The sequence below is a fragment of the Salvia miltiorrhiza genome, chromosome 1, assembly GCF_028751815.1.
Source record: "Salvia miltiorrhiza cultivar Shanhuang (shh) chromosome 1, IMPLAD_Smil_shh, whole genome shotgun sequence".
Classification (NCBI taxonomy): Eukaryota; Viridiplantae; Streptophyta; class Magnoliopsida; order Lamiales; family Lamiaceae; genus Salvia; species Salvia miltiorrhiza.
The window spans coordinates 30340441-30352461 of NC_080387.1; the positions used below are offsets into that span (position 1 = coordinate 30340441).

The following is a 12021-nucleotide window of genomic DNA, read 5'->3' on the forward strand; positions in this document are numbered from 1 at the left end:
CGTGGGAGGTCTTTTGTGAGCTGTTGCTGAAGTTGAGCTGGTTTTGAGTTGCAGGGCATTTACTTGTAGAAGCTTCTGCTTCAGTTCAGAAAGCAAGGCCTGATTCTCCAGAGTGAGTCGTTCAACTTTGTTGCGCAGTTTTTCGTTCTCGCGTATCATCTGATAGTTCTCCAAGTAGAGTTCCGAGTTGTGCTTCTCCATGTCTCACTTCTACTTAGACTGCAATCAACACAAGAAAAGCAGAAATAGTTGTATGTGTGTGGCAGCAAGCTAGGAGAGATGGGGAGGAGCTGAGTTTTGTTGTATTTATATGAAAACAGCCATACCAGAAGAGCAGCGGCTATAGTTGTGTAAAGCCTGGATTGAGTTGTTTGGACATGCCAAAAGCATGTGAGAAGGCATGCTTGTTTGTGTTGTGATTGGTTAGAGCACGTGGAAATTGGTAGTGTGGTGTGCAATGTGAGAGTGTGTCCAAGGACTAACTAAGCCATGCTCTTACATCATAATTTCCTTTCAAAATTATTCGCCAGCCACTCAGAACTCTTGCAGTCGCTCGTTTCATTGTTTACTGGAGGAATATTTAGTAATTAATTACAATTAATTAGAGATCAATCAAGTTATTAATTAGAATCTTAAAGTGTTGCCTTCTCTTGAACTATTCCAACATGGTTCAGTAGTAACGATGCGAAATGCTTTAGCAAACTGCTAACCGATTTATGCAGCGGAAGGAATGAAATAAGGCATCATAAAGTTTAATATTTTCAAACTAAGTCATAACCAGAGTTGTGTAAACAAATTATATTCAGCCAACAAACACCGTAAGACGCTCAAACAGACAAGACGGCAATATCTTGATAGATACATTCTTCAGTCTGCCTCGCACTGCCAGTAATCTGCGCACCGGTGCTGTGCCAACAAAGCAGATCTCAATAAGATAAAAATTCAAACAATTTGAAGAAAGAAGAGAGGAAGTATGACGCATACCCCGTGACTAACACAGGAACACGATTTCAAAGCTCTGATATTTTGCAGTTCATGTGTAGATTTTCATCATCATCACAAGCAGTGGCAAAGCAGAGGTCTAGGGAACTCATACCCGCCACTGTTCACAACCTTCGTCTACACAACGAAAGCCACATTAAACTGAGACTAGCTGAAATGGACACAAGCAAAGAGCACATGATTGAGCACCCATCCAGCATATCCCAGTTTCTTATGCCTGCACCCTACTCTGTTGGGCCAAAATTGCTGCCCTAGCAGCAAGAGTTCAACCATGCCCAACTTGATCCTGACAGGGTGCAGGCACGGCCCACGCCCCTCACCGGGGCCGGGCTAGTCCGAAACTTGCATCAGGTTGTTGCTGATGAGACTGAAAAAGAGAGGAGATGAGTTACATACAGTTAGGATAAAGCATTGTCAAGAAATGGCCATAAAACCAAACAAGGTAAATAGGCCCATAAATCAACTGATTAGATGAGATTAGTCCCCCAAAACCATATCTAAAATGAATGCACAAACACATCAGTACCAGTGTATATAGTAATGGCCCTGAGTCAATGAAGACAGTAGTTAGCAGGTATGACTATGGTATATGGTATATTTGCTCTTGGTAAGTGGTGGTGGTCCCAGTAAAAGAGGAACTAATTAATTGCAGAGCTATAAATGGATCCAGGGAAGTACAATTTTACCTCTCATAAAATATAAAGAAATGCATGTGTTGATCCACCATGGCAATTGACACCTAGGTCAGCATATGCATTCAAGGGAATGTTATGAAGGGCAAACAACATATGCGCCTCTAAGCACAGTTGGAACGCTCGCAACAAAGGCACCACTAATGGAATCTTATTTCTAGTAAGATATCATGCACTGCAACTAGTGCAAGTGCTATTGTAAGCACGGTCAGACACTTTTAGACTATCTAGGCCATTTATGACATTTTAATTGCACTGCAGCTTTCATCACAGAGTGGCAAGACTCGGGTAGGTCAATACTTAGTCAATTCTCTAGGATTTCGTAGAAAGGATGGTTTTCATATAAGTAGCTAGTTGACAGAAGAGGAAGATGAATAGGAAAAAATTCGATTCACAATGGTCATGAAAAGCCATAAAAGATAATACAAACACTCCTAAAGTCACCTACAACTCAGTAGTAACACCCAATGTTTTATAGTACGTTTTCTGAGGCAATACCAAGGCAGAAAACCGAGGCGTAAATCGTAAAAAACACATAAACTATACTCCCTCCGTCCACGATATCGTTTCCACTTTTGCCATTTTGGTCCGTCCACAATATCATTTACACTTCCATTTATAGCAGTAGGGTCGACACAACACTTTATTTTCCTCCACGCATTTATAGTGGGACCCAAACTCCACACACCAATACCCACTATTATCAACTACCATCCACCATTTTCTTAAAACTTGTGCAGACCACAATGTGGAAACATTATCGTGGACGGAGGGAGTACCTAATATCAATGTTTAAAACATGGTGGTCAGGCGCGCCTCAATTCACATTTTGGCCCTTGTCCGTGCCTGAGGCGGCGCTTCACGTGGAACGCCATGACTTCGTGCTTATGCCGGGCCGAGGCCGTGAGGCGTGCACCTCGCGATTTGTGTGTGTTTCAGAGTTTTCAGCCCAATTGAATGGGCTTTTGCATGCGAAATTAGATGGGTTAGTTAAAATTGAGCCCTAATTTGAATGGGCTTTTAAAATTTAGGTGTAATTAACGTTTTAAAATTAAAAACCTACGTACTAAAAATTAAAAACCTAAACACAAAAAACTAAGTTCTAAAAATTAAAAACCTAGCCACAATGTAGAGATATTCTGCCGCTCCCTCTTTCATGCACGTAGCCCTCCTAAAAAGTAACATTGCTATGTTTTTTATGTGTTTTATTATATTAGGTACAATTTATGCGCTTTTTTATGATTTACCCCTTTGTTTTTCGCTTCGTACCGTTTCGAAACTTACGCCTCGTGAGGCGGTCGGAAAACTTGTTACAAGGAATGCATTCATTTGCTTCATCAATTACAGCAATCTTACAACTTTCAACATCAAGGTCTACTATTCTAATAATAACAGATAATTTGAAGGGGGAAAAATCATTTTCAAACATGTACGGAAACAATCTTCTTCATGATAATAAGCAAAATTGTCTCTAACTCCTGATTCTACTGTTATCTAGTAGTGTCAACTTATTATGAAAAACCAGCCATTAATCCATAAATTGTATGTGCCGGTGATGCATAACTCACCAGCTGCTCCATTATACACTAAAATCATAAATATTTGATTTATTAACATCAAAACATACTTGGGTACTGTTTTCCATCAAAATTTGATTAATGATTCCCAGCCATATGATTGTGTCTACTGTGCCTTCAGTGAGATGTGAACATGTGACCATTTGCATGCATAGCACATCATGATAACTGAAATGATGCATTTTACATATCATACCTGTGAAAAAGGCTGGTGAACTGGATCAAGAGGATGGAGATATGGCAGTCCAGATCGTTGACAAGGGTATTGAGGAGAATGTAAATAAAGACCAGAGTTTGACTGTGCATTTACATGACCAGAGTTAAAAGGAGGCATTTCTGCATGACCATATCCCATACCACCAGGAGGAGATGGAGCAATCCATGTCCCCGGTATGTGTTGAGGAAGAGGCCTGGGTTGGTGTTCTGAAGAAATTGGGGGCCGGTGACCTGATCCAAGCTGTGGAAACTCAGTGTTGTAGTTCACTGCAGGTGCATACATAGGCTGAATGGAGTACGGACCTCCACTAAATCCAAATCCAGGATCAAACCTCTGCAAGTATCTGGAAAAAAAATGATACATCTATGTGAGCTGATGAACAAGATAATGTGCAACTTTTTTCTAAAGACCAATAACAGATAATTTCAACAAGGATAATACACTACGTTGTAGGAAAATCACCACACAAACTATAACATGCATTCCACCACAAAGATCAAATACAATGAAATCAAATCTGGAAATGATGAGATGGTAAATTATCATTGCATGGGAAGATTAAAGATACCTGTCATAGTTCCTGTCATAGTCAGGATCTTTACGATCGACTTCACGGTCCCTAAAGATCGCCACCCGACTATTTGTCTTTGGCCTTCCTATTGGTTCTTTCTCGGTCCTACTCCTAGGTAATCTACTGCTAGATGTAGAAGACTCGGACAAGCTTCTGGCAATAACCCCATCGGATCCACCACTTCTCTCTTCTGCCTTGGTTAGTCCTAAGGAACCATGCTGGAAATTATCATGAATCCTGCCATCACTTCCTTGTTTTGCAGTGTAACTCCCCATAGAACTGTTCGAACTAAATATCCGAGCCCTAGCCCTATTGTATTCCTCCTTTCTTTCTTCAACACTTTTTGAACTATTTGATTTTTCAGAATTCGCATTTGAATTGCTATTATTTAGATGCCCCTTTTGTGGTCTCTGCTTGATTGCAACCTTAACCGCCCCAGAGTCTTCATTAGGCAAATTTACAGGGATGTCGGCAAGGCGAATCAAAGGAAGGCGAATATTAGAAGTTTTCCGAACAATGATTTTGGAGCCAGAACCATCAAGAAGGTTATTGTCCAACAAAACCATGGATTGCAGTGAGTAGTGCTGTGCAACACGATGAGCAGCCAAGCGCAAATAAGAAGTGGGCAATTGTTGGAATTCCATCTGCTCCCTGGTAGGGTCCCTAATGAACTTCTCCACATCCTGCTCCATTCTCAACACTGAACAAACATTTCATGTCATACTTTTTTATAGACCAAGGAAAAAAGATGTTGGAAAAGGTACCAATAACTACAATACTATTGATGACCATGAAATGATAATCATCTGGGAGGAATTAGGTGAGTGCAATATAAGTTTCACAAACATCAAGAATCAATTATGCACACATAAAATCAGAGCATCATTCGTTGCCAGCATAAGGAATGTTATTACAAAGGAGGTGCATGAAAGTACATCATGCTACAGATCACTTTTTGGTATTTGACTTGGAATTAGAAAATGGTTGCAAAATATTTGGGGTGCATTACCAGTAAAATTCTGTAAGCAATTAAATCTTGCAATGCATCAGTAATGTGCAGACCAGATTTGACAACTAGACAAGAATTTAAGTATTTGTTACAATATGAGCAGACAAAGGCCCCAAAACTCTTTTAATCAGAATTCACAGAAGCTGGAATTCAAATTGGCAGGTTGATTTGGACAAATTTGTGGTACATACTGATCCGCCGAGCCCCCTCCTCTCAGAAACTTCTTTCTAAGTTTCCTAGAATAAACCCTTCCTAAAGGCATAGACTAGCAATTCAGATAATATAACATTACCATTATGCATAAAGGTGCCTAAAGATCAAGCCGTACAAAATACACCACCTTTCCATCTTGTGTGTACCATCAAACTTCAAAAATTATGCTAGAGCTTGTTAATTATTTTAGGAGTCAATCTATAAACATAAATCAAACCAAGCATGAGCCAAAGTCGAATAGATTGATTTTTACAGATCAAGCTTGAGTTCCATATAAGCTTCTTATTCTATTTTTATCAACCCACGCCTGAAATGGACAGGCAAATCAAGTATTTTAGCTTGGATTTTCATCCCTGGTACAGAGGGAAAATTGATAATTTCACGATTCAAAAAAATGCACAGCTCTTCATTAGCAGCCCGGGTACTTAAATGAAAATAAAATGAGGAAAACCGAATCGCAAACAAGCAGTCGGAGATAAAAACTCACCAGAGAGCCGTTCACGAGGATTTTGTATAGCTTCCCGCAAAAACTGATCTACTGTGTTGATCAAATTCTCCGAAACACCAAAACCCGGCCCGGATTCCTCAACTCTCTCCTCCTGCTTATTGGAGCTGATATTAGAAGACTCCTTTCTGGAGGATAGCATGAGGCGGCGCATGCTCGCCTCCACGTCAGCAACCTCCCACGACTCCGGCCCGTCCTCCACGGAGGCCAACGATGCCGCTCCGGAGCCTTCCATGAATTCTTCGAATAATCGCGTCCGATTAGTCTTCAGTGCTTGGCTTTTTAACAGAAAATCATCAAATCCAGCTCAAATTCGATAGAAGATGAGCGTCCGATTCAAAAGAGCCGTCCAATTTCATCTAAACCGCGCGCTGATTTGGGGGAAAAGGGTGAAGTTTTGATTAGGGTTTGTAGACAGAGGAGAGAGAGAATAGAAGAAGATAGGGTTTGACGACTGTTGTAATTTATTTTCCTTTTGCTTTCTCTGTGTCTGTGTGCCTCTGAGGTTGGCACATGCACGCCACGTGATGCCTTCTTTTGGGAATATATACCAATTTTTAGGGGGATTCTACCATATATTCATCGACTTATTTATATTTCATCGTTAATTATTATTGAGAGACAATTTATATTATATTAAAAATTTAAGATTTTAATTTATAATTATTTTTTAAATAATTTTGTTATTATAATAAAATTTAAATTTATTTATAATTTTTTTTTTCTTTTTACTAGTACGTCCTTCTATGCGATGCACAATCTGAAAATATAGGAAATCGATTATGAGTTGACCAATGTTTGATCAATTTTTGAGTACCAAAAATATTTCATATACAGAATTAAATAGCACATAATCGATCTATTTTCGAGTAGATGATCGTAGTATATTTATTTGCTCAAAACCGATTTCTGATAAGTGGGAAATAATTAATTAAAGTATGATACTTTAAATATAGAATTGTGGCAAAGTGATAAGCATTAAAGAGATATTAATGCTTATCTCACATTGATTAGTGAAGACTAATTAATTTAGTATATAAGTTATTACATCAGTACATGTAATAAAACTGCGTGCACATGTGGTGGGTTGCAAAGCTCACATGCGTCACCGCCCACCCGGTTTCATAGTGGGATTATAAGATATTGGAAATCATGTTTATGTTCTAATAACATACTCCATTTATTCTCAAAATAACTTCTTAATTTTTCTTTTTGGGTTCGTCCCCAAAAAACTTCTCTTTCTATTTTTGGACATTATCCACTATAATTAATTCTCATCTATCCTTACTTTTCACCACTTCCAATACTAAGAGCATCTATAGTGGGAGTTCGATGAGCGGGCGCGCGCCCGGCTTGCATGAGCACGAGCCCCACCCCACAAGGCGCGCTCCAGGATCTCTTCCGCGCACCGGGATCAGGAGAAGACAGGATTGGGCACGTGCAATTCACGGCCCAATTAGAAAATAACATGAATTAAAAAAAAATCTGCAACAGCTAGATTTGAGCTAAAACGGTTGATTTTTTATTATTATTTACTTCATTCTTCATATTATCTTCTCCTTTTTCTCTTCTCCATTATTCCATACTCTTCAAAAATGTCTTCTTCCTCCATTCTTCTCCGAATTCTTAATTCGACGAAAAAGTTCATAATCAGGGTAATCTCCAATTTTCTAATCCGAATATTAATCCTGAATTATTTTTCATGCATCTTGCCACCAATTTCATGTAAGTGATAAACACTAGTATTAATTTCGATCCTCCTGTGGAAAAAAATGAAGCTGAGATACATTCTCAGTGATTGTAAAACCGGTGGTGAACGATTTTATCGAGATTATTTTGTCCTCGATCCTGTGTATGGCGATCCATTTTTCCGACATCTTTTATATGAACCAGGCTTTGTTTTTGCGCATTGAGAATGCGCTGGAGGTCGATCCATACTTCCAACAACCCTTCACGACAGACAGAATTCGATGCCTCGAAACACAAGCCTTTGCGACAGCCGTTTGCATGCCCGCCTCCGATATGATATAGTCGAGCATATATGAACACAATTTGGTCCTATCGAGCTATAGTTCGTAGAATTTATTTTTTCCAAATTATTGTAATATATTTTTAATTATTTTTTAGGTTAATTGCCTGTAAATCCATAACGTTTTCTCGTAATTGATTTTTGCTCCTAATTTAAAAAATCTACTTTAAATACATAACCTTTCGTTTTTGTCTCATATTTGTTCGGTGACCGATTTTTTCTTATGTTATCTCCGAAAATGACACTGTGGCAGCCAAAATTGACACCTAGGCATATTTTTTACATGTGAAAAAAAAAATTTTAAAAACTCACATCATCATCTTCCCCAACCTCCTCCACTCCCAAACCCTAATCTCCCCACCCTCCCACCAACCGTCGCCGTCAGCCGCCACCACACGCTAGCGCCACCATGTCATTTCTGGCGCCAGCATAAGAAAAAATCAATCACTGGACAAATTTGAGACAAAAACAAAAGGTTATGTATTTAAAAGTAGATTTTTAAGTTAGTAGCAAAAACCAATTCCGAGAAAACGTTATGCATTTACAGGCAATTAACCCTTATTTTTTTTAATTAATCTGATGTTTAATTTTAATTTTAATGAAATTTATGTTGTTAAAATTTAATTAAAAATAAAGATAAAATAAAAAATAAAATTTAAGAGTCGAGGTGTAAAGAGCCCCATTGTGGGAAGATGCTCTATATGAGCAGATAAAGTATCTTATCAACACCTAATCTAGATTATGAATTTTACCTAGTATTGATCGTGGAAATTGAGAGAATAGAGTCGAATTGCTGAGAGGAAGTAAGTTTGTTGTTGAATTAATAGAGAACACGTAAAAATACATAATATGGGTGCATGGGTATTTATAGAGTACATTCTAGGGGTAAAGTAGTAATTTCAGTCTAGGGTCATATTCCACGCGTGGTCAGGGGTATGATGGTAATTTTGCCTTTCTTCGCTCGTTCCTCTGCTCAACGACAAAGAAGCGTATGTATCGCAGAGCTTTGGATTTATCTGCGGATGAGTGATTCCTCTGCTCTGGCGCTTCCCGGGTGAAGTGGTCATTTTTGTCGTTGACTATCTTGTGGGTAAGTCATTCCTCTGACTTCAGTGATTCATCTGACCGAGCCCACTCCTCTAACGGAGCCCATTCCTCTGACTGATCACGTTCCTCTGATCCGAGCGATACCTCTGTCCAAGTCCATTCATCTGCTCTGCATATATATATTACTCCTCATCATGAGCCCTATGGCGGAGACCACTTTTAAGAGCTCATATGAGCTCTCCACTACAAATGCTCTAATTACAACACATTTTTACTACTTCCAATACACTCAACAACTTTATCTTAGAACCAGTGCATCTTATCTCTCTCCTAGAAAGTTATGTGGGAAATAGAAGGAGTATTTTTAATTTTAATATAATTATAAAAATATTATGTAGATTGCGTTGAAATCTTGAGTATTCTCTTGAAATTGTTCATTTACTAATGAAAAATATGTATATTAAATAGAGAAAAATAAATTACAAACTATAACCTTAGACATTCCCAAAGGGAGAGACAACTGCAACAACAAGGATCGAGAGCGAAGGTGGGGGTGGACTCAAAGAATAGGAGTCTGGATGTTGCATTGTACCGAAATTGAAATTTATAGCTAAAGAGTACGCAAGTCATTAATAACTATGAGCATTTAATATTTAGGTCTCTTTTGTTAGGTATGTTAGGATATGACAATATGGTTTAAATAAATATAGGTATCATAAATAATGAGTGATATGTATAGTATATTTGTGTTTGGTTGATAAAATATGAAAACTAGATATCATGAATTGATTGTTTGACACCCTAGATTAAAATCAAGATCGAGTAAATAAATTACCATTCTAACTTTATATAAAATTAAGGGTAAATATCATATTAAACCTTGAGCTATTTCCGCTTTATCAAAAATACCGTGGAAGTTTCAAAATGCTCTCTAAACCCTCAAAGTATCAGGTTTTTATCAAATATATCCTGCATCTATTTTCCGGTCACCATAAATGTGACATGGCTCGCCGGATGACATAGTATAATTTAAATTCTATTTTTTTTAATCCATGTCATTTTATATTCTATTTTTTTAATCCATGTCATTTTATATTCTATTTTTTTTAATACACGTCATCCATACTCTCTCCATCTCTTAGGTATGTTTCTTCTCTCGCCCTCTTGATCTCGTTCTGCCCTCTTCATCCTCTCTCTTCAGTCTGCCTCTTTCTCTCTGTTTCAGTCTCTTGCTCAACTCTCGCTCTCTCTCTCTAATGGCAACCACCGCAGACCGTCGTGGCCCGGGCAGCGCCAACGGTTGCCACCGTCAGTCGCGCTTTACTGCGGTGGCTCGCGGCTACTCCTGACATCTTCGACCTCGCAGCGCTAGAGGCGGCGAAAACCGGCGACACTCATCGGAGAAGAGAGAGAGAGAGAGAAGGAGATGGTATGGATGACATGGATTAAAAAAATAGAATATAAAATGACATGGATTAAAAAATAGAATTTAAATTACACTATGTCATCCGGCGAGTCACGTTACGTTTCTGGTGACCGAAAAATAGATGCAGGATATATTTGATAAAACCCCGATACTTTGATGGTTTAGAAAGCATTTTGAAACTTACAGGGTATTTTTGATAAAGCGGGAATAATTCAATGTTTAATATGATATTTACCCTATAATAATAATAATAATAATAATAATAATAATAATAATAATAATAATAATAATAATAATAATAATAATAATAAGAAGAAGAAGAAGAAGAAGAACCATCCTCTCACTATTAGGGATGGCAATGGATCCGAGACCCGGTCCAGATCCGCGGATCCAGACCCTTTTTTTCGGATTTGGACCTTGCAAAATTTGGATCCGGCGGATCTGGACCGGATCTGGACCACTCTCTAAAAAATCGGATCCGGATCTGGAGTAGTTGATATAAAACCCAGATCCGGTCCAGGGACCCGGTTATATTTAAATATATAATATTTTTATTTTTAATAATATGTAATATTTTTAATTCTCCAACCCTAAGCTCATTTTTATGTTTTTTTAAGCTCATTTTTATATTTTTTTTCTTTTCTTGTTTATGTTTTTGATAAGTAAAATGTATTTATTTCATGAAAACGCAATATATATACAAATAAATTGATAGTTCTAATTGTAAGTGAAACTAGGCACGAAACATGTTTATGCAATTTAGCACCTGTGGCTAGAGTAAACCTATCCTGGCATGGGGAGGAGAGAGTAGTAAACTAGTAATCGTGGAAGTAAACAAGCTGATCTTACAATTGACAATTAGAAGATAGTTAAATGTAATTTGATGTAGGAAATATATTTAAGTATTGCTTATTCGAAATGTTAATTTTAGTCACAATTATTTTAGAAAAGAAAATAATATGGATCTGGGTCTGGACCCGAGACCCTGTGGATCTAATGGATCTGGGTCTGGATCCCATTTTTTTGGATCCAATGGATCTGGACCGGATCTGGATCTAAGTTAAAAAACATGGATCTGGATCTGGACCAAACAGGATCCGGTCCAGATCCGGCCCATTGCCATCCCTACTCACTATCTCGTCTTTCACCCCTCCCCTCTCCCAACACTTCCCATGTACACGCCAGTGGCACCGCTCATTGCCTCCCTCTCCTAGTGCCTTCCATGTACACTTTCACGTATTATACATGCTCCTAAAAGTCACATCTGAATCTCTCCTATGTAACGGTCAAACATGCCTCAAGAAAAATAACCTATTTTTTTTTTCAAATCAGTTCATTTTTTCTCTTATCTATTACTCCCTCCGTCCCACGAATCTTGACACGTTTTCCTTTTTGGGCCGTCCCACGAATCTTGACACGTTTCCTTTTTGGGCAATAGTTATTACCTTCTCTCTCCTACTTTATCACCTTTATTATATTCTCTCTCCTACTTTATCACTTTTATTACATTCTCTCTCCTACTTTATCAATTTTATATTTTATTAATTACACACTTAAAACACTAATCTACAACTCCTTAATTCTCGTGCCGAACCCAAACGTGTCAAGACTCGCGGGATGGAGGGAGTAACTCTTTCTCTCACTAGTCTAAGGAGAACAAAAATCCACCGAAAAAGATTCTCCTTTTTATAATCACAATTAGTAATGAGAGCCCTCTTCCTTAACATTTCCCT

At 38.1% G+C, this 12021-nt stretch overlaps 1 protein-coding gene across 2 annotated transcripts; it reads right to left on the reverse strand.

Annotated features, from left to right (window-relative positions):
• Positions 1–733: 733 nt before the first annotated feature.
• Positions 734–6304, reverse strand: LOC131019063 (uncharacterized). Of its 2 annotated transcripts, XR_009100107.1 has the most exons (5): positions 5769–6304; positions 4057–4759; positions 3468–3831; positions 985–1369; positions 734–906 (listed from the first exon to the last, which is right to left on the reverse strand). XR_009100107.1 is itself a non-coding variant. In XM_057947750.1 (4 exons), exons 1-4 carry the CDS (start codon positions 6019–6021, stop codon positions 1319–1321), a joined length of 1371 nt encoding a protein of 456 aa, XP_057803733.1. In that variant the 5' UTR covers positions 6022–6304; the 3' UTR covers positions 734–1318. The 2 variants fall into 2 exon arrangements, 1 of the variants encoding a protein (XP_057803733.1); XM_057947750.1 differs by having other exon boundaries at positions 734–1369.
• Positions 6305–12021: the final 5717 nt, after the last annotated feature.